Source organism: Aspergillus sclerotioniger, assembly GCF_003184525.1.
Source record: "Aspergillus sclerotioniger CBS 115572 chromosome Unknown BO94scaffold_24, whole genome shotgun sequence".
In the NCBI taxonomy this organism is placed as follows: domain Eukaryota; kingdom Fungi; phylum Ascomycota; class Eurotiomycetes; order Eurotiales; family Aspergillaceae; genus Aspergillus; species Aspergillus sclerotioniger.
This window is the reverse complement of record NW_020291014.1, coordinates 444,708-465,062: the sequence shown is the minus strand read 5'-3', so window position 1 is coordinate 465,062 and position 20,355 is coordinate 444,708. Positions and strand designations below refer to the sequence as shown.

General features: G+C 51.3%; 7 protein-coding genes across 7 annotated transcripts; 4 read left to right on the top strand and 3 right to left on the bottom strand.

The window, feature by feature from the left end:
- The first annotated feature begins 300 nt into the window (after window positions 1–300).
- BO94DRAFT_522318 (uncharacterized protein) lies at window positions 301–3,680 on the top strand. The gene is made up of 5 exons (XM_025610178.1): window positions 301–402; window positions 462–501; window positions 575–903; window positions 954–3,043; window positions 3,103–3,680. Exons 1-5 carry the CDS (start codon window positions 393–395, stop codon window positions 3,346–3,348), a joined length of 2,715 nt encoding a protein of 904 aa, XP_025464851.1. The 5' UTR covers window positions 301–392; the 3' UTR covers window positions 3,349–3,680.
- A 278-nt stretch (window positions 3,681–3,958) lies between these two features.
- On the top strand, window positions 3,959–5,574 carry BO94DRAFT_537733 (alkene reductase). Its single transcript, XM_025612342.1, has one exon. It carries the CDS (start codon window positions 4,426–4,428, stop codon window positions 5,533–5,535), a length of 1,110 nt encoding a protein of 369 aa, XP_025464850.1. The 5' UTR covers window positions 3,959–4,425; the 3' UTR covers window positions 5,536–5,574.
- Window positions 5,575–5,631: 57 nt separating this feature from the next.
- Window positions 5,632–7,390, bottom strand: BO94DRAFT_522312 (putative MFS transporter; the record flags this gene model as incomplete). The annotated part of the gene is made up of 6 exons (XM_025610177.1): window positions 5,632–5,661; window positions 5,710–6,662; window positions 6,706–6,743; window positions 6,788–6,896; window positions 6,942–7,103; window positions 7,153–7,390. The coding sequence occupies 6 exons, from the start codon at window positions 7,388–7,390 to the stop codon at window positions 5,650–5,652; spliced, it is 1,512 nt and encodes a 503-aa protein (XP_025464849.1). The 3' UTR covers window positions 5,632–5,649.
- A 1,593-nt stretch (window positions 7,391–8,983) lies between these two features.
- Window positions 8,984–9,533, bottom strand: BO94DRAFT_537731 (uncharacterized protein). Its single transcript, XM_025612341.1, has one exon. It carries the CDS (start codon window positions 9,371–9,373, stop codon window positions 9,146–9,148), a length of 228 nt encoding a protein of 75 aa, XP_025464848.1. The 5' UTR covers window positions 9,374–9,533; the 3' UTR covers window positions 8,984–9,145.
- Window positions 9,534–12,229: 2,696 nt separating this feature from the next.
- On the top strand, window positions 12,230–13,832 carry BO94DRAFT_180939 (uncharacterized protein). The gene is made up of 3 exons (XM_025605975.1): window positions 12,230–12,875; window positions 12,960–13,133; window positions 13,348–13,832. Exons 1-3 carry the CDS (start codon window positions 12,462–12,464, stop codon window positions 13,657–13,659), a joined length of 900 nt encoding a protein of 299 aa, XP_025464847.1. The 5' UTR covers window positions 12,230–12,461; the 3' UTR covers window positions 13,660–13,832.
- Window positions 13,833–15,286: 1,454 nt separating this feature from the next.
- BO94DRAFT_471824 (acetate uptake transporter family protein) lies at window positions 15,287–16,256 on the top strand (the record flags this gene model as incomplete). The annotated part of the gene is made up of 3 exons (XM_025608399.1): window positions 15,287–15,660; window positions 15,713–15,881; window positions 15,936–16,256. The coding sequence occupies 3 exons, from the start codon at window positions 15,287–15,289 to the stop codon at window positions 16,254–16,256; spliced, it is 864 nt and encodes a 287-aa protein (XP_025464846.1).
- A 1,449-nt stretch (window positions 16,257–17,705) lies between these two features.
- On the bottom strand, window positions 17,706–19,956 carry BO94DRAFT_548761 (uncharacterized protein; the record flags this gene model as incomplete). The annotated part of the gene is made up of 3 exons (XM_025613416.1): window positions 17,706–18,456; window positions 18,485–18,986; window positions 19,062–19,956. 3 exons carry the CDS (start codon window positions 19,954–19,956, stop codon window positions 17,706–17,708), a joined length of 2,148 nt encoding a protein of 715 aa, XP_025464845.1.
- Window positions 19,957–20,355: the final 399 nt, after the last annotated feature.

Here is a 20,355-nt window from a genome sequence, read left to right as displayed (position 1 = left end):
AATTGGAGCCCTGTTATATCAAAACATCTATCTAATGGGATTCCTGATACTTGGGCCAAATAACAGTAAGAGAGAATTCAGGGTGTCTTTTCTGTTATCGGACAGATGAGCTGCCCTATCTCTGTATGAACAGTATTCCCAATGATATGCAGCTGGATTGCAAGATCTACTACAAAATATACGGAGTATGTAAACAGCGGCGGAACAAGCCAGGCGGTGGTCACGGGCACCACCCGGGAGCATCGCCATTGGCCATCGGCGCGGGCGGCATCGAGCCATCATCACAGCGCCTCCTCCATCATCCGCCATCGCTGGCCCAACTTCCTCTTCAACCATCTTCTCTCGCGCGTATTCTGGCGCGTTGAGCTCGGCAGGAGCGCCGCTTCTCAGTCATGGCCTCTAGTACGTTCCCATTTTGCCACCGTAATCGCTTCAATGCTAATGGTCATACAATCTTTCAGATCGAGAGGAGCGGCAGCAAATGCGGCAGCGCGGAGCAGCGTACGCGCATCAACCCCGTGCCCCGCGACTGATTCAACAGAGCTTGATTGCTGATGCTGTGTTTTCTGACTAGGTTACGCAAGACTAAGGCGATCGACTTTGGGTTTTCCTTTGGCTTACCTTCTGCGTCCGACGAATCTCAATCCGCGTCGCGACCAGCCGATGTTGGTATTTCTCTCGGACCTCCTGCACCATCCACGACGACCACAGCGACAACAGAACCCGAAACTACGCAACCTTCTATCGCCTCACCAGAGAGAAAGCTGTCGTCCTCCCAGGACGGGCCCATTCGTCGAACACCAGGAAGCGCGCGCAACAAACTCCCCCCACGCCCATCACCTTTTGACATACCTACGGAAGAGCCGCCGGAAGTCGGGCCTAGTCGCAAGATAAGGAAACTCGGTGCGTAGTTACGATAGCAAAAATGGATCGGACTGCTAATTAAGCCAAAGATCATCCTAGGAGGACATCGACAATATCACTTGGCGCGCGGGATGAAGGGAGCTCACAACCACACCAAAATGGCGTCGTGCCAAGTGCAACGGCTCAATTGCCCGAGGAACCGACGGTCACGCCTGTGCTGAACGGCGGTGCTACAGGCAAGGAACAACCCCAAGTACCTTCAACTACACCTGTTGTACCAGAGAACCCTGTACCAGTACAGGCAAGCGAGCCAGCAGAGCCTCTAGTGCCTGATGCAACGACGACACCGCCGGAGATTCAACCAGAACCTCAAGCAAAAGCAACGCCTTCACCAGGACAGAGGGCAAGGGGCAAGCGCAAAAGACGAACATCCCGGGACAGCGAGACTTCTTCATGTGGCTCTCCTCAGGATGCTGTTAGCCCGAAGGTACCGGAAGTGGATGACGAGCAATTATCAGAGCCGATGGACATTTCACCGGATGGGAAATCGGATGCAGCAGGGTCACCGACCTCTGCTGCGCGTGATTCTACTGAGCGTCAAGATGGCACTGTACTCCAGGACGTTACTGGGTCTACACCTTCTGAAATCCAAGTCACTTCGGACGTGCAAATAACCAGTGAAGAGCAGGCCACTGCTGCACAGGAAATCAGCACCCAACCGCAGGTTGCTAGTGAGCCTGAAATTACAGAACCTCAAATGGCTTCTGAGCCCGAAGTTGCTATTGATCTCCAAGAGGCCGAACCGCAAGCTGTTACCGAAGAACCTGCTACTGAACCGCAAGAGGCCGCCGAATCTCAAGATGTTATCGAACCCCAAGAGACCACCGAGCCCAAGCAAGCAGCTGCCCCCCACTCCAGGAGAGCACAGACGAAATCTCCAACACCTCCAAGAGCCAAGCGAACGAGGGGCCAACGTGCGGCATCCGCTCAACCACCCTCAACCGCCAAGCAGTCTAGGGTGGCTAGAGCCGGTTCAGTAGAAAGTGCTCCAGCTCAGGTCAGGGAAAGCAAGAGGCTCCGCAGAGGAATCGGGAAGGGCCAGGAGCCTACGCCTGATATTCCTACGATAGAAGAAGAGCCAGGTGTTGAACCTGGCGAGGCTGATGTTCCCTCTGAGCCGAGAGATGACATCGCGAGTCGCAAGGGAACTCGCCAATCACGGTTGCCGAGACCTACGCTGGCTAGGAAGAATTCGACACGCGCTGGACGCCCTGGAAGAAAGCCGACACGATCCCGGGATACTCAAAAGGAAACATCTCAGCCCGAGAAAGAGGTGCAGCAGCAGGAAGAGCAAGCTCAGCCTGAGCCTGAGCCTGAGCCAGAGTCGGTACTGAAACCAGAATCAGTACCAGCACCAGTACCGGAGCCAGAAGCAGAAGCAGAAGCAGAAGAAGAAGCAGAAGCCGAACTGGAGCCCGAGCCTATACCCGAGCCCGAAACAGAACCGCAACCAGAGCCTCCAGCAGAGCCTGGGCCATCTAGACCTACCAAACGTGGCCGTGGCAGGCAACCGCTAGCAAAGAAGAAAGATGATACAACGCAGGCTCCGATTGAAGAACCCACAGTGCAAGCCGAGCCCACTGAGGAGGTACAGCCCAAAAAAGGCAAGCCCAGACAACCCCGCGGGGAAACAGTCCCAGTAACTGTCCATCGATTTGCGAACGCTGCTGCACTCGGAGACGCCCCGGAATTGGAGGGATCATCCGACGAAGAAGAGCCAGCCGACGAAGCCGCGACGAAACAAAAGGCCAAGCTTGTGAGCCGTGGCGGCGTCAATGCCGCCGATGTGCTTAGCCAGATTTGCCGTGAGACTCTAGAGAAGACACTAACGACGCTCAAAAACGGGATCGCAAACGAAGGCAACGCCGCCCGGCGTGCAGAATGGACCCGCAAGAAGAAGGCCGTTGAGGCCTACGGCACAGAACTCGAGGGCCGTCTCTTTGAACTAAGTGAGATGCTCGACAGTAATTTTGCCCTTGGACGCCAGGTCAAGAAATCGAAGCGGGAGATGATGGATCTGCGCAGTCGACTCTACCAAGTCCGGAAAGAAAGAGAGGCTGTGGCATTGCAAATGGATGCCGTCCGGAGGAAGCACACGGAGGAAGAGAACGCCAAAATAGTAACAAACCCTAAGACACAATCCAAGAACCATTCAACATTGCTAACCACCACCCATAGGCCCGGTCAACCATTAACAACTCCCTCCATAGTCTCGACCTCGCGCTCGAGCGCAGCCGCAACCGCCCCATTGACGAATCCACTTCAAAAACCCCCGACTCCTCCACAGTCGGGCTAGAGTTCCTCCTCCGCAATGTTGCAGAGAACGTGAGCTCCGTCGCCCCGGGAGCTCAAGGTGGTCTGCTCCATCAGATCCGATCTTTCAACGCACAGCTAGAGGCCACAGCCCGACGACTTGAAAGTTGACCTGACCGACTACTTCATCCTTTTTGCTAGTTACGTCATTCTAAACTTGCTTTTCGAATAAATACCCAGCGGCATTGTCGTTTAAGGAGTGAGGTTTTTGCTGGTAGTTGGATAATGGATTGATGGATACTTTGTATTGCCTACGAGACAATTGGATATACTTGCTCAGATTGCACCACCCACTAACTACTTTAGTAGCATTTAGTCAGCATCCCATACAGCCACTCCAACAAGCATACTGTGTAAGTAAATCAATCCTAAAGAACAGTCATGACATCATTCCACACCACAAAAACAGCACCACCACCACCACCACCAACAACAACAATAACAATAATCACCCCAATCCCTTCCAATATTAAGATACTACTAAGTAGTAAATAGTAAACCATCCAGAAAAGCCAATTCCGCACTCTCACTCCAACCCAACCCCATTACTAACCAACCAATCCTACCCAGTAAATTGTATCTACTGAACCTAGTAGAAATTTCTCTCCTCTTGCCGAAAACCCGACCCATTTGTCAGCCACGCACACGCCACCAGCAGACCCCGTGCTTAGTCACTCACTTCCCTCCCGGGCTCTGCCTGTTTCTGCAGGTCAGGAAGAATGTCTTCTTATTGGTTTATGGTTATGGTTATGGTTATGTTGATCATGGATGTCTTCTACGGGATTCGCATTATTAAAACCCGTGTGTATGTAGTACGGAATGTAACACAATAGATAGATAGTGGTGAGAGGACTGCCGCGGGACCCATAAAAATCATTGCTTGATTGGAAATCAAGTTGTGGATCGGGATCCAGTTTTTTCTTCCTTCCCAGGGGCGGGCAGGCAGTGATGATTATTGATCATTGATTAGTGATTGTTGTACACGGTAGATTGAGATGAAGGGTTACAATGGGGGTGGCGTGCTGGTGCAAAGATGAGAGGGTATAAATATGGGGTTGGGGTCAGGAGATGGGAATTGGATATCCAAGTTTGTTCTACTTTGTATACCACCACTACTATTATATACTATCTATCTTAATTCTCGATTCCCTTTACCACAACTGTTCTCTCGTGCATACAACAATCACCATGACCAAGCTATTTACTCCCCTCCAAGTTGGCCGCATGCCCCTGGCCCATCGTCTCGCCATGGCACCCATGACTCGATTCCGAGCCAACGACGACCACGTCCCTCTTCCCATGATGACAGAGCATTATGAACAACGCGCTGCTGTTCCTGGTACGCTTCTCATCACCGAGGCTACTCTCATCACGCCCCGTTCTGGTTCATACCGCAATGTGCCTGGAATCTGGAGCGAGGAGCAGATTGCGCAATGGCGCAAGTTGACGGACGCGGTTCACAAGAAGGGCTCGTACATCTACATGCAGCTGTGGGCTCTGGGACGGGTGGCTGATCTCACGGCCCTGAAGGAGGAAGGGGACTATGATTTGGTTTCTAGCAGTGCTGTTCCGTTCGAGAATGGTCCTGTTCCTCGGGAATTGAGCGAGGAGGAGATCCGTGGGTATATTGGTGATTATGCGCAGGCGGCTAAGAATGCCATTGCGGCTGGGTTTGATGGTGTGGAGATCCACGCTGCCAATGGGTATCTGATTGATCAGTTCATTCAGGATACTGTGAATAAGCGCACGGATGCCTGGGGTGGAAGTGTTGAGAACCGGTCCCGGTTTGCGGTGGAAGTGACTCGGGCGGTGGTTGATGCTATCGGTGCGGACCGCACGGGTATTCGGCTTAGCCCTTACAGCACTTTCCAGGGCATGAAGATGGAGGATCCCAAGCCGCAGTTTACGGATCTGGCGGAGAAGTTGGCGCCGTTTAAGCTGGCGTATGTGCATCTTGTTGAGGCGCGCATTGCTGGGAATACCGAGGGTGTGGTGTCGGATGTGGAGACGCTGGACTTCTTCACCAAGGCGTATGGCAACGCGGGCCCTCTGGTAGTTGCTGGTGGATACAAGCCGGATTCGGCCAAGGAGGCGGTCGATGTGCACTACAAGGACCTTGATGTCGTCATTGGCATTGGTCGTCCCTGGACCGCGAACCCTGAACTGCCTTTCAAGATCCAGCATAACATCCCTCTCCATCCGTACCAGAGAGAGGTCTTCTACTTGCCTAAGGATCCCAAGGGTTACGTCGACTATGATTTTAGCGAGGAGTTCAAGGCTGTCAAGGTTGCTGCTTGATTGGGTTGGAGACTCTGTTTATTTCAATTTCTTTAGAAGGGGCATATTTGGCGTTTTGATTGCATAGCATAGAATTGGTGTTAATTTGATGATCTGATTACAATGATCCGCTCTTTAATGCTTGTACTGGAGACTGTGTTAGAACTGCCAAGCGGTTGGTAGATGTGCACTTACTCTAAACTCTGGATTTGCCTTGTCCGTAAGATCCAAAAATTCGGAGTTCTCTTCATGCCGATGTCTCTGGCTCTTCTCTCGTCGCCGATTCTCCCAAATGTAGTAGCATTTCAGAGCTACGGTGAAAACAATTGCGACGGAGACGGTCGCTACGATGGCGATCTTGGCCGGCATATACTCCGGTTCGTCCTCGGTGCGGAATGACAACGGGCCTAAGATGTTTCCAAGACAGAATGACATCAGAACGATCGCATTCATGGTGACTTTCTTGGTATGGCCGGCAACGTTGGCACCTGCGATCGAGTACAGCAATGGAAGTGCCGATCCGACACAGTTGGTCAGGTAGCTCCCTGCCAACTTGGCGCCTCTGTTGTCACTCGGAGCGAATGCCATGAGACAACCTCCAAGAAGACCGCAACACAGGATACCGATGGTGCAGAAACACCGCTGATCGAAACGGCCCGCCAAGTATGTGCCGAGTAGGATGCTTATAACGCTGACTACACCTCCGGGAATCGTGAGTAGTTCGGTCTCTTTGGTGGTAAACCCGAAGTTCTTAATGATCAAGGCCGAGAAGCTGCTGATGGCTGCATTGCTGATGCTGCTCGAGGCAACAACCACAGCTATCAGGTAGGCTTGCGGATCCTTGAATACCTCGAAGAACTGTTCCCATTTGAAGTGCTTGTATTCAATGCCTGTTCGGTTATCGCGAAGACGCTCGATGGCCATTATTTTTTCCTCGTGGCTTAACCGGGAGGTCATGGGATTATCTGGGAAGATCAGAATGACCGTGACTCCGACTGCGATCGTGATAATGCCAAAAATCAGAAACATGATTTGCCAGGAATAGAACTCGTCTGCTGTATAGAAGAGCAGCCCGTATGCGACGAGGGCACCGACTATGGTCGCGGTGCCTGTGCCTAGGTACCAGAAACCCATGCGCTTAGGTTGTTCTTCACGAGTTAGTTGAGGTTAACTAGCTGGGATGATGCATACCATCTCTCTTGTACCACATTGAAGTTATCAAAATCAGCCTGTTTTCGTTAGGGGAGCTCTCATGGGTTGGACGTTGTCTTACGCAGGAGCTACAGCACTTTCAAAACATCCTAGGAGAACCCGAAGCACAACAAGGCCAGGAAAGTTCTTTGCAACGCAGTTTAGAGTTGTCAGAAGACCCCAGAGGGTCACTTGCCTGTCAGCACCGCCAGCACGAGATAACTTGGGTCAATTACCATTCAATCCTAGATACTTTGCAGTCGGCAAACGCTGCATCAGGTATCCTGTTGGAAGTTCAAAGAAGAGATAGGACACATAGAATGCTAGGGCGAGGTTTGAGAATTGGTCTGTTCGCATGCCAGTGTCTTCCAGCAGGCCCATGACAGATGCATAGTTGACTGTGGTTGTGGTTAGCTTCCTGATAGGCCAGCTTGTTGGTCAACTGACTCAGAATCTTATCTTGGTACTGTAGGAAGTAGATTGCCCACATCAATGGCACGATCATTCGATCGATCTTTCGGACCAGCCGTTTCTCGTCTACGTCAGAGAAAGTGGCTACATCTTCAGTGCAAAGGTATTCCAGCGCTGCATCTGCCTGGGTAGGAGATACATGACCGATGTCTTTTGATTCAACGTCAACTGCATGTGTGGTGACTTGTTTGTCATTGTCTAATATAGAATTCATAGTTTGGAACAGAATAACGTCCAACTATAATGGCTGTAAGCAACTGAGCTTGTGTTTATGATAGAAGAAGCGCACCGAGAATGAAGGTACTCTCCTGCGGCTTCTTTAAAGCCATCCACCGGCTTTCGAGCAACTGAGATTGCCATCATGTTGATAGCAATAACTTGGCAGTGCATGAACCTGCAGCATCCCCCTCCAGGATATGGAATCCATGATAGGATGCAATGATACTGAGCTCGGCCGGTCGATATCAATCCATGACTAGCCCCCATGTTTGACAGGCGGCGCTCAAAACACCTTCTTATTGAGGTTAGCAGAATATGATCGAGATTGATAAAGCTGATAAAAGCCCCGGATGACAGCTCTATCAGGATGATCACTCCCGAAGCAGAAGGTAGTAGACGAGCTGCTTATCAACCCCGCACGACGCGGAATCTGACAAGATAATGACAGACCGTTATCTGTGTTCCTTGCTCTTGGTATACCCGATTGTCGTATTGTGAATTCTGAACTGGCCAATTGCCAACTTACCACTCAATGGCGGCGTAGATACGAGAGTCAACGGACAGAATTGACATTGCAGACGAACCTGGCTATCAAAGCCCTGTTGTTCTTGGCTTATCCCTTCTTTCGCAGTCAGTTTCACGAAACATAGCTTGAACACTGTTCGAAGTCAGGTACTCGCTTGAGCAACCGATGTGAGCTCATCGGAGTATCGCCATAGTCGTGGCAGAACCAGACCAGTGGAGCCCTGTAGATGTGCAGAACCATCGATACAGAGCACATTGGATCATGTTAAGTTCATACCAGTAGGCCAAAACGGAAATCCGCTGGCCATCTGGAGAACAGACGGAACGAAGACTCTGTGTCCCAACAGATCATATCAAAGTGGTATTTCAGTTGATGTCTGCAGGCAGAGAAGAGATGGAGAGGATTGCCGGGACATCCTGGATGGTTTGTTTTGGTTTGCCTTGTTTTCCCTGTTTGACCTGCACGTGCAGCAAAAGCAACGACAAGTTAGTTAATCTTGCTCCCAGCTACACAAACAAACCCCATTCTCCAGTCCATGATCTTCGTTATCGATCTGGATTGTATCAAGGAATTTGTCATTTCCAGAAACAGTCAACATGCCACCAATCTGAGTCGGTGAAGCACAAAGCATAACAGTTCGTATCTCAGTTTCCTCAACGACCCGCCGCATGCTAACTATCGAAGGGTATAGCCGCAGAATCCACTTGATTTCCACATGGACTTCGATAGTTATCGACGCCATTCCTTCAGTAGCGCTGCCGTTGCCGCGAAGAAACCGGGATGATGCCAGACCGCTTCTTCTGAAGATCTTCTCCCCACATCAACAAACACCATCACCGATTCAGCCATTAATCCCACCGAAGATCGTCACAACACCGGATCGTGAATTGAGTTGGACGAACTGCTACTACTGTTAGTTTGCCATCTGGTTGGCATGTAGTGATGGAGCTAGTATAACCGAAGGCGCGTGGGAAGAGACGGAGATCTCCAGTACGCCGTGCTAGGCAGTGGGACGTGGGTAACCAGTCATGCATCTAGCCTTCTCTTGACTAGTGAGTGAAGTTTACTTGCTGCTTTCGAATTGCTGCATGAACTACGGAGTCGTGAGTACTTGCTGAATCCTTCATGTGGACTGCGAAGATTTTATCGCAAGTGGACCGACTCAACCCATCTTTCCCGTCCCAGCCACCACCTCGCTTCTATTCATCGACACAATATCCATTGTCAGTGGAAGTACTCCACTTCGTGCAACCCAAAATTGGGTGTGCGATGATAAAGAAGGCGGAAGCGAAGAGAAGAAAACACACCCAAGCATTGCATCATACTTGAATGTCGAGCGGGACCTAAACCTAGGATCCAAAATACGGCAAGTGTACCACCAGAAGCACTGCCGGGACTTCTGGAACCCTCCTCCAACCATTCACATCCATCGGAGTGTCCTAGACACCGCATCTCCGCACGCGGGGACCAAGCCTAATGAGAAAGCACCTGAAAAGGCAAGAAGATCAAAGAACTGGAAGATCCCCTCAACGCGCCAGTGGACCCTGAAAATAATCCTCTCCAACTGGCGCATGGCTTGGAAGCAGCGCTCCAGATTCCCACCTCGTAAGATTTTGGTCTATTCTCCGCTCCGCCGAGCCGAGGGTAGCAACAGCAACGCGTCTCGTCATTTGTTGGTTCTCCAGCCAGGCTATATACCATGGCCACCTAGTCTTCACCTTGACCGCGGGGAACGGGAAATCCCCAGACCCAAGCAAGACCGAAACAATAATCCCCATCCCTGACCCAAATTCCTGGGATTCGGTACCAGATGCGTGGGAGTGGAACCAACCAGGCAATGAACAAGAGCGGTCCGGACGCATGGAACATGATCTGAACCGTATCCTTTACACAGTACTACTGTGTATCCATAGATTGAAGCATATCCGAGATAATCCGGGACTAGTGAAATTAAGGCGCCAGCAGCGTTAGAGAGTGAGCGTCATGTCAGCTCGATCGTCAATATCAGATCCAAATTCCCCCCCTCCTCCCTCCGATAAGCCGTCCGTCGATCCCCCTCACCCCATCATCATCCCGTGACCTTTTGCATCCTGGTTACCCCAACATTCCGCCCTCGTGTCATCACCAATAGTTCAGATCCTGAAGACTGGAGATGGTTGATCGTCGACAGGGTTAGTTAGTTACCCATACCTAGTATGGATCCCTGTACCAGTACATAATGACTCTGACAATGTAGACGGGTTTTCCTAATATGGCATATTATTCACATTCAACCCCCCAGTAAACATAAACCATAGGGGTTAATAATACACATCATAAACCATAGGGGTTAATAATACACATCATAAACCATAGGGTTAATAATACACATGTAGAGCAGAACAGAACAGAACAGACAAAAATTCCAAATTTGGAACACCGTGACGTGGTCGGTTCCCCCTCTACCTATACCCAAACCCCACGCATACCTCAATCCTCAACCAGTATGTAGATACTAGGTACTAGGCAACCACACAAGCTCCTGCACACTTCTCCACGTGGAGTATGTACAATGTACAATGTACATGTACATATTTGCTCACACCCCAAACATGTCCATGCCATGTACCGTGCGGAGTAAAGATACCTACATACAGCCCCGGATAATAACGCACAGGATTCATACCCTACCCTACCTTACCCTACCCCCTCCATAAAAACAAATCCTTCATGAGGGGAAACTAGGTATGATTAATTATAGCAACCAGGTAGGATAAATCAATTGTAATTAATGTGGCTATACACACACGCACACACATCAGACAAACAAAGAAAAGAAAAAAGAAAAAAGGTAAATTTTAACATTCAATAGATTGGAAAATCACACACAAACACACAAAAAATGTTCTCTACATGGATGGATTACATCATACCGTGCATGATCTGAGGGGGGAAAGTTTATCTTGATCTGGTCTGGAAGAGAATTTCGCTTAAGCTACGGAGTAGGTTAGGTGCAAGACAAGAATTATGTTAAGATGGATCTACGTGGTTGACTTTTTTCGGACTTCATTGTATAGTATTTTGGGGGTTGATATTAGATTGGAAGATAAAAGATAGATACCTAGCAGGGTGGAAAAGTGCAAGTTGAACCGTGCTGCAGGAATGGAGAATTCTGTGGCCTACTGTGCGACTTGTGATATTCTTCCGAGTTCCGACATGCACTGATATTTGCTCAGCTGGAGCTGGATGGACTTAGTGGGTATTACCTAATATTAAGGGTTCTTGGTAGCAACGAACAGATTAGATTGGTTGTCAGAAGGAGGGAGGCATTAATTAATCGAGGGCTTGACGTGGTAGTCCTTTAATGGCCTGAGACAAATTAGATTGCTTCTCTGGCCATTTCTGCCTAAGGTACGGGTACCTCTGCGGAATGTCCTTAATAATGGAGAATGATAATAGGTAACAGTTAGGACCTTATGATGGCGAGAAGCACGGGCATGGCCAACAGAGCCAAGGACTTGCCTATCCACTTGCTAACATACTAGGCATGGTATCAATGTGCGCACTGCCGGGCCGGGCTCCGAGTTCCAAGGTAGTCGGTGGCAACCCATTTTCAACCCACACCAATCAGCCCTCATCATCACGCAGACATAAAGGAACACCTCACGAGTCACTGCACCTCGTGTTAGTCCCAATAACTAGTTTGACCCGCCGCCCAAGCTGGATGGACGAACTGCGACCGAGCTTTTGCTTCTTCGCTTGCCCACTCACCACCACTTTGGATACTATAGGTGGATAATTAATTGTTGGGACTGAAAGAGCTGGATGGTCTGCTTAGTCTGGACTAAGTCACTTCTTGGCTGCAGCAGTAGTGATGGCCGGGCCACGATCTAGAGCGGAGCCCAAGCACGCACTCAGTGAGTGGTGCTGGAGCCTACAGTAGCCGTACGGAGCTCCGTATGGAGCTTGTCCTCACTATCCTGCAGCGACCTGCATAGCCCGGATTAGCCAAGGCACACCCTGCATAGCATTGCCGGCAGTAAGAAAGCGGCCCCTGGCCAGGAACAAGCTCCCGCGTGAGACATCCAGACCTCATGAAAGATGGAGAGATGGACCCGAGCAGAGTCAGCTCTTAGTTGCCGGAGAAACGCGCGCTTCAAAGCCCTAGAACGTTAGGAAGGCTGCAGGTCGAGTCGGGTGCATTGTACCTGGCATCGCTCTGCCTCGTGCTTGAAGAGAAAAGTTACGGCCTTATTTTCCGACCCGAACTCCGCACCAACCAGCTTCCGAGGTACGCAGACGACCAAGCGATAGTGCAACTAGTGGCTGGAAGGAGAGCAGCTCGTTGACTGTATGATTGTGGTCTGGCCTGGGTGCCTAGCAGGACACACGGCCGGATGATCATAGCGTGTGTGTCGCTCTGACAGCTGACACTGCTCCTCCAAGGGACCGACTATTGAATGTTTAAATTGCAATCTCAGCGAAATCCCGACTAGTTCAACGGGCATTCGCTCAGGGATTGCCCTCCCGTCAGTGTCAAGCTGTCAAGGGAGAGGTTTTAATGAGGATAAGCAGTGGGAGATGGGTCCCGGGCCAGCCTGAGCTTGTTCGTACGCCATCAACGTGGCTGTGGCCGGGAAAAAGGGGGATGGCGCGGTTGGCGTTGACACGAACAGGCCAGGAAATCGACGACGCGGCCGAACGGTCGCCAAGCAGGCCCCAAGTGGGGGCGTCCCTTTTTGCCAGTCTCGAAACCGACCGAGAACGGAGCGCCGAGTCTCCATCCCCCCAAACTCTACAATCGCCAGTCGCCTCATCCCATCATTCCCATCATCCTCGGGCCCGCGGTTCCATCTCCTCCTGTCGGGTATCATCCGCCACCGCATACGGGGAATCCTCCCATCTGGAGCCGATGGGGAGACCCAGTACTTCCGTCTGCTATCTAAGACTAGAAGCAGCTCTGCTCTCTGCTATAGTAGGTCGATGCTGATCATCTTGATGTGCTTTTTTATTGCTCGAGCAGCTGACTGCTCCCGCATGCGCCGCCTATACACTACAGTCACGAAGATCAATCGTAATTATGTTCTCCGTATTCTCCGGCTGCACCACCAGGAACACTGGGAATGAAGGGAGCAGATGGGACCAGCGGCATATCAACTGGCCCTGCAGATTCCCCTGGAAGGAAGCGCAAAGGAAGATTAAGCATATTGAGAACCCACCAGCCGCGTTGTTTGTATCAGAAGGCGTACCCTTCGCTTTCGAGACACGGAGAGCTTCAGATTCGGCGCCAGTGCATCCTGACATCCACCGGGTCGAGCGACAGCGCGAGAGCTACCTACCTAGATCATTCCGCGATTGCTCAGCAGTACTCCGTAGGTAGGGACGGTCGCGGCCGGTCAGCTAGTCCTGGGTAGACTCAGTCCGGAGCAGTACACCTTAGCAGTTAGTTAGCACTTAGCAAAGTGATGCTATGGGCCCGCAGGCACCGCACCTGCCAGCGCTCCACCAGCAGCCACAGCGTCTCCAATGAGCCACGTACACTAGCCATTAGCCTGTATGGGACGGACGGGGTCCTGGTGCTACTATTACTAGGCTTTAGAGACGGCACCTCCTTGCAGCATCAGTTTGGGTTACCTGTCCATGTTAAATCGGACGGAATGGGAAGGAAACGGTTCGGATCGGTGTCCTCAACAAACACAAGACACACCGTCACCGTCGTAACTGTGCGCGAGGGATCAAAAATGAGAATCTCCTGGTGACATCCATGGAGTATACACAGTCGTAGTGACAGCAACCAGCGGAAGGTCCGGCTGAATAAGGCGCTTGTAATTACCGACCCATTGAGGTACGTCGAGATCGATTAGCAGATGCACTGGATGGATACCTACTGAGGCACTACCCATTGGACTGCCGGACAGGGGATGCAACGTTGTATCTTGCATTGCATCTAACAGAACCCCATCTGCAATCGAGATACAAGCGATGCATGTCAGCCAGGGATTATGGAGCACTTCAATCTGGCTGCGGCAACGGCATGAGAGAGCTGGAGGTCTGGGATGGATGAACGAGTCCCAGCTGAAGCTGAGACTGAGAACGAGATAGTACTACACAGCAGTAGGACTAGGTCGATGCGTCCTCCATACGGTGGTCACGATTACCGTATCATACGCCCCAGCCATGGACCAATGATAACACGGCAGACGAGGACGAGTCCCCGATAGAGAGAGACTGGCCTGCTGATTGGCTGTTTCCCCAGACCTCGGGCGCGGACAAACCCCACCTGCCCTTGCTTTCCCCGGGCTTGGAAAGTCCATCGGGCTTAGGCGATACCAAAGAGAGACACGAAGAGACACGAAGAGACACGAAGGATTTGCCATCTGAGCAGAGCGTGCAGCCCTTGCTGGACGAATGGAGGGCGGCTCCCTATGGGGCGTGTCTTCCCTTCCCTTAACCTAGGTAATTAGGTACGCCCTCCTGCGAAGCCCTTCTCCTCCCCCGCTTTCCCATGGTTGCGGAAAGTCTAAACCCAGATGCCTCCAATGGGACATGGATGGCTCGATGGAGAGAATACCGCAGGATGATGGAGGATCGTCGCCTCTGCTGGTGAACAGCGTCCAAGTTCTCGCCAACCGACCCATTTTGCTAGCCTGCTTCTAGAGTCAATTAGGGACATTCAGATGGGAGTGGCCCGTCAGGTGGATTCCTGCACATCGTTTTAAAACCCAGCACTAAATTCGGCCGCTCCACCGCTGCTCATCGCCAACAAAAGTATGATAAAGTAATAATAATCATGACACCGTAATAATAATAATAACAGCCAAAATTAAAGCCCAGATTCAAAAACAGAAAAAAAATTCTTTTTTTCAGATCATCTCCAACCAACGGATCGAATCAAATAAAAATAAAATCAAATTAAAAAAAAAAGAGAGACCACTTACCAACCACTAAAAAGCCCAACTAAACTCAACTAACGGTCCTTCCTCCCAAATCCGGTAGATTGCTGGCTCCCTGCAACCTTCGCTCGTCCGGGTTGGGTCTCATCCCAAAGTCCGTTAATCCCAGAGAAACACAGACACACGTCCGGGCCCTTCTTCCTCTTCTTATTTGACCTCGCCTTCCCCTCTTCCTCCTCCTCATCTCCCTCGCCTTCTCCTCATTGCTTCTATTTATTCCTCTTACATCTTGCACGGTCCCGGTCGTCGTCGAGATTATCCTTGCTGATCCGCCCAGCAGTGCTGTGCGCATCGTCGTTTTTTCGCATTTCTCCCTCCGTGGTTTCATATATATTCATCTCCTCCACCCTCCAGCGAGCTGGTCGGCCTTTGGATCTCAAACCCATAATAATCGATTGATTCTTGATCGGATAATCTGTCCCCGGTAGTCATCATGTCTGACCATCCTATTGAGAAGGATATGGCTCCTGAGCTCGAGTCCAACGGCACTGCTCCCATCACCCATGAGATGTCGGCAGAGGACACTGCCAGAGCTGCTGCGCGCTTTGGCTACGGGCCTATGGCTCACGTCAACACCGCCGAGGCTAACCTCCGCCCCTTCGGAGGAGAGTTCCAGCCCGGTCTGTACAAGTCGGTCGAGCAGCGCAAGTTCGCCAACCCAGCGCCTCTGGGTCTCTGCGCTTTCGCCCTCACCACCTTCCTCCTGAGCTTGATCAACATGGGTACTCGTGGTATCACTGCGAACAACATTGTCGTGAGTTTGGCGTTTGGATATGGTGGTCTCGTTCAGCTGCTTGCTGGCATGTGGTAGGTACCCCCGTTTCTTCCATCCATAGTGACGCACTCTGACCAGTCGCAGGGAAATGGCTGTCGGAAACACCTTCGGTGCCACGGCTCTGTCCTCGTACGGCGGTTTCTGGATTTCTTTTGCCATCGTCTTGACCCCCGGTGGGTTCGAGATCGCCTCGTCGATCGAGGCTGCCGGCGGTAGCAGCATGTTCTACAACTCGATGGGACTGTATCTCATGGTAAGCTTTCCTGGTGACCGCGAACAGGAGCACCACGCTAACTGTCCTCGGTAGGGCTGGTTCATCTTCACCACCATTCTGCTGGTCTGCACCCTGAGATCCACGGTCGCTTTCTTCCTGCTCTTCTTCTTCCTTGACATCACCTTCTTGCTGCTTGGCATTGGCTACCTGCGTCCCAATGCTGCCGGCGAGCCCAATCCTCCGATCATCAAGGCAGGTGGTTTCTTCGGTCTCTTGGCTGCATTTGCCGCCTGGTACAATGCCCTGGCTGGTATTGCCGACAGCAGCAACAGCTTCTTCATCATGCCTGTTGCTCACTTCCCTTGGTCTCCCACTGCTCGCAGTCGTACTAAGACCGCGCGGGAGACCGTCTAAGCAACGCGATGCAGTCGCTTGGGTTCAGGTCAATGACCACGGAACCCTGATGAGAGGATCCTCTCGAAAAGGAGTAATACACCTGCGCTTTTTATATTTCAGATACCCATTCTTGTAAGGCCATTGCTGCGCGGGGAATGGTCCAAGTTATAGACCATGCCGGGGTGGTGCAAGCCTTTGCAGCAGGTCAAACGGTCCAGAGCAGTGTTTGTTTTTTTGAATTTGTTCCCGTTGGAATAATAATATCAAGACGTGGGTAATGATGCGGCTGTCCGTTGTCGAGCACAATGGATGGAGGGCGTTTCGTCACTTTGGATGCTTAGTTTTGTTAATGAAAGGATTGGCCTTGAATGAATATATGATTTGACGTCAGCTTGATTCGCAAGCAGATTTGACCTACCTTGATTCATCGTAGCTAGAACTTGATTGCAATCCTCACTGAGCATGCATGCAAGACGACTCTTTTCCACGATCCCGCAGCCTCTCTTTATAAATGCAGCAGCAAGTGAAACAAAGAGACAACCTAAAAACCCGCAACCAGTCACCCACTGCAGTCAGTAGCAGTAAGTAGATAGCAAGTAAGTCAGTAACCCGCAATCTTGAACAAAGAAAGCCCGTTTTCAGCACCAAATTCTGAACTCAATTCCATCCTATCATCAATCAATCAGTCAATCAGTCAGTAGTAAGCAATCAATTAACTGAAGTGAGTAAGAAAGAAAGAGAGAGAGAGGAAGAGAGAGAGAGCAACCCCACCAACCAAATCACATGGATGAATGGGTAGATAAACAGACAGGCAAGTAAACAGCACAAGCCATGGGGAATTAGATATAACCCAGTGAGTGAGAAAAAGAAGGGGACCGAAAGCAAATAAGTACTATTCCTTTTCCTTTCCTTTTCCCTTCCTACACCGGGCACGCGCGCGGCAAAGATTCGGTGTTCGGGCGGGATTCGGACGGACAATTTTCGGGAATGAAATGAGATAAGGGTCTAGTCTTGGTCTTGGTACCGATTCCTGCCGAAGGATTTGTTCGAGATTCCGAATGGGATTGGATTGGATTGGATGGGTATTTTTTTTATTGCATTCTTTGCTTTTGTTGGGGATCGGGGTTTTGTGTTTTGTAGGGGGAATTGGATGGGATGGGATAGGATGGGATGGGGTGAGTGGTTCGGAGGTTGGTTGGGTGAGGGATTTTTTTGTTTGCGGTTGTGGTTGTGTTTGCTTTTCATTATTGGGGGTTGGTTTGGTTTGGTGTGGTGTGGTTCCGGGTGGTGTGATATTTGGACAGCTGCTGCTGTTTTATTGCTGTTTGGACTCTGGGGTGGGTGGTGGGTATTGGCTATCTAGGCATTGGATTATAAGGGCCATCGTCATGTACACCGTGTCTCATTAATATATCATACATGCCACATGTAACATGCGATCAGTCCTATATATGAGTTATATCGGGTCTATATACATTCCTGTGGTGGTGCACGGAGTCGAGGCTCGATCTCACTCCATAGATCTTGCAACGCGGTCAGATAGTTTCGGTCCGCGTAGAAAAAGCCCAAAAGTAAGGCTCGGAGCCCCTGCCACGAGCGGATGTTCCCATCCTCTCGGAGAACGGAGACGAGCTCGTTCACGAAAAATGAATGCTCCGGGAGCTGGGGCGAACTGCACGCCCCAATGAACAAAATCCAGATCAGCACGTCCCGGCATAGCTGGAAGTAGCCGGCACTCATGGTGCTTTCGAGCGCTAAGCGAAGCGCTGTGACGGGCCGGGGGAAAACCGGCGCGATTTGTGGGTAGAAGCCCCAGATGACGGTGTTGTGGAACACCAGGCAGGCCAGCCGAACGCAGCCTTCGATGGTGGCCTCGATCTTGCTTTCGCCTGTAGCCGTGTAACGGTCGTCGTGGAGAGTGTATTCGACGTAAAGGACCTCCGTGTTGAAGTAGTCCTCCGTGTCGTCGTCAAATTCTCGATATTGCGTAGTGCTCCTGATCCATTCGCTATACCAGATTAGTTCGGCCAGGTCATATATCGTCTTGGACATGGCATCCCCAAAGATGCCGGGTATCTCTATTAATTGTATCAAACGGGAAGCTAAAGGTGCAAGGTCTTCATTAGGTGGGATAAGCGTTAATTGCGAAGGACGGGCGTAACGAATGAAAGGGAAAATGGGCTTGGTGCCGGCCATGCACGCCACACGGATGTCAGTCCTAGTCATGTCAGTACGGGCCCACTGACTCCACAGCTTGGGGTTGAGCTGACCATGAGATCTGGAATCGAACGTCGGGTGGGACATCCGCGAATGTCTTTCTCATGCCGACCATCTGGCGCAGACCGGCCAGATGGATTTTGAGATAGTCGGCGTTTCCGGACGCAATCTGATCGATTAGCCAAGTCCCATGCACAGTGTCAGAGATGCTCACCTCAATGGTCAAGAGGATGGACACAGCGGCAATCAGCTGGTCACTCGAAGCTTTGATCGGATCGGACAACCCCTCATTGACCAGTTTGATTGTTTCACCTCGATGGTGGAATGTGTCCAGGAGTAGCACACTCGAGCGCCGCTTGTTGGGGTCCGTGAGCGGAAGCTCTCCGGCTGCCAAGGCGGAATTCGACGCTGCCACGCAAATACAAGCGTGCAATGAGACCGGGTCCTGTTGAACCAGTGCCGTCCAATGATCCCGCAACTTAGGTCCATATCGGCGTTGCAACGGATACGCCTGCTGCGTTAAGTCAAAGACTACAAAGAGATGTTAGACCACGCCTTGTAGAACAGCTGCACTCAACCTACAATGCTGAAGATGTCGACACATACGGTCCGACATGACTGTATGCGTCGAAATGAAGGGATCGACGGCCCCTCCTAAATAGTTCCATGGAGTTGCGGTCTGCACAGGTGCGAGCGCATTATGCGTGGGTGCCTCGATGCTGTAGCTGTCCACGGTTCCCACCGAGACAGCCGGGTAACTGTCCTCGTTCTTGACCACCAGCGCATGCTGCGGCGCTTCTTTCTGCTGCTGTTCGGGAGAGGAGGAAGCGGAGGAAGAGGAATCAGAGACGATCCGTGTGCCGAAGGAAGAGGATTCGGTGACAGTTGGCTTATGGAAGGGTCCAGCGGAAGGGGCCGAAGACACGGCCGCTACCGCGGAGGAACTGGAGGCTGTCGTTTCCACCGGCTGAAAGGCAAGGTGCTTCCAGGTTTTGCTCTTGTAGCGCTTTGTATTCTCTAGCCTCTTCTTGCGGTTATGCTCGGACATAACATGGGAACGGATGCGCTTGAGGGTCTCCTCCCTTGTACCTTCGGACACGGACTGTGGATCGGTATGTACCCAGAACAAGGTTGATTTCCCCGCAGACGCATTGTTGCTCTTCCGCGATTTGCGGGGCTTCGTGACACCGTTCCTGTTGACATCCTGCCGGGTAGACTCGGTGGTCAAGGGTTGCGCGTTGGTATGAACGGGGGTCGGCGGTATCGATGGGGGCGGCGGCGGCGGGACAGGCCCGTAAGCAAGAGATTGACTGGGGGTCGAGATCGGATAATTGTAAGGACGATGGGGGTAGTAGGTATTATTATTAACAGTAACCGGATGGACAGTACTGGTGGGAGCGGTCCAAGCAGCTGGTTTGCTCAGCACCGGCAAGACATGCTCGTGGTCGGTGGCCAAAGAGCGCGCCGTTGGCTGATAATGGTGGGAATTTTTAGCGTCCATCGCACGCGCGAGTCTAATCGTATTATTCACAGATCCAGCTGATGATCTTCATCGATGTTCATCGTTCTAGAATGGGGGCAAATATGGAACAATGACAGTCAGGGCTGAGGTGGGAAGTGAGAGAGTGTGTGAGAGGGATTCCGGGGGAAGACCGGGGAACGAGGGAATAGCTGAATGGTCAGCGCACTGCCCTTATCAGGAAAAGCCCATCTCTCGGAGGGGCCTGGGAGGGGAAAGGAAAGGATCGGAAGGAAGGGAAGTAATCCAGGATAATAAGAAATTAGAAAAGAGAGGAATTGGGGGGGGATGACTGGGGGAGGAGGAGGCGGCGGCCGTTGATTGATTGAATGAGTGGGAGGGAACGCCGCCGGAGGAGGAGAGGGGCTGTAATGTCGGGGA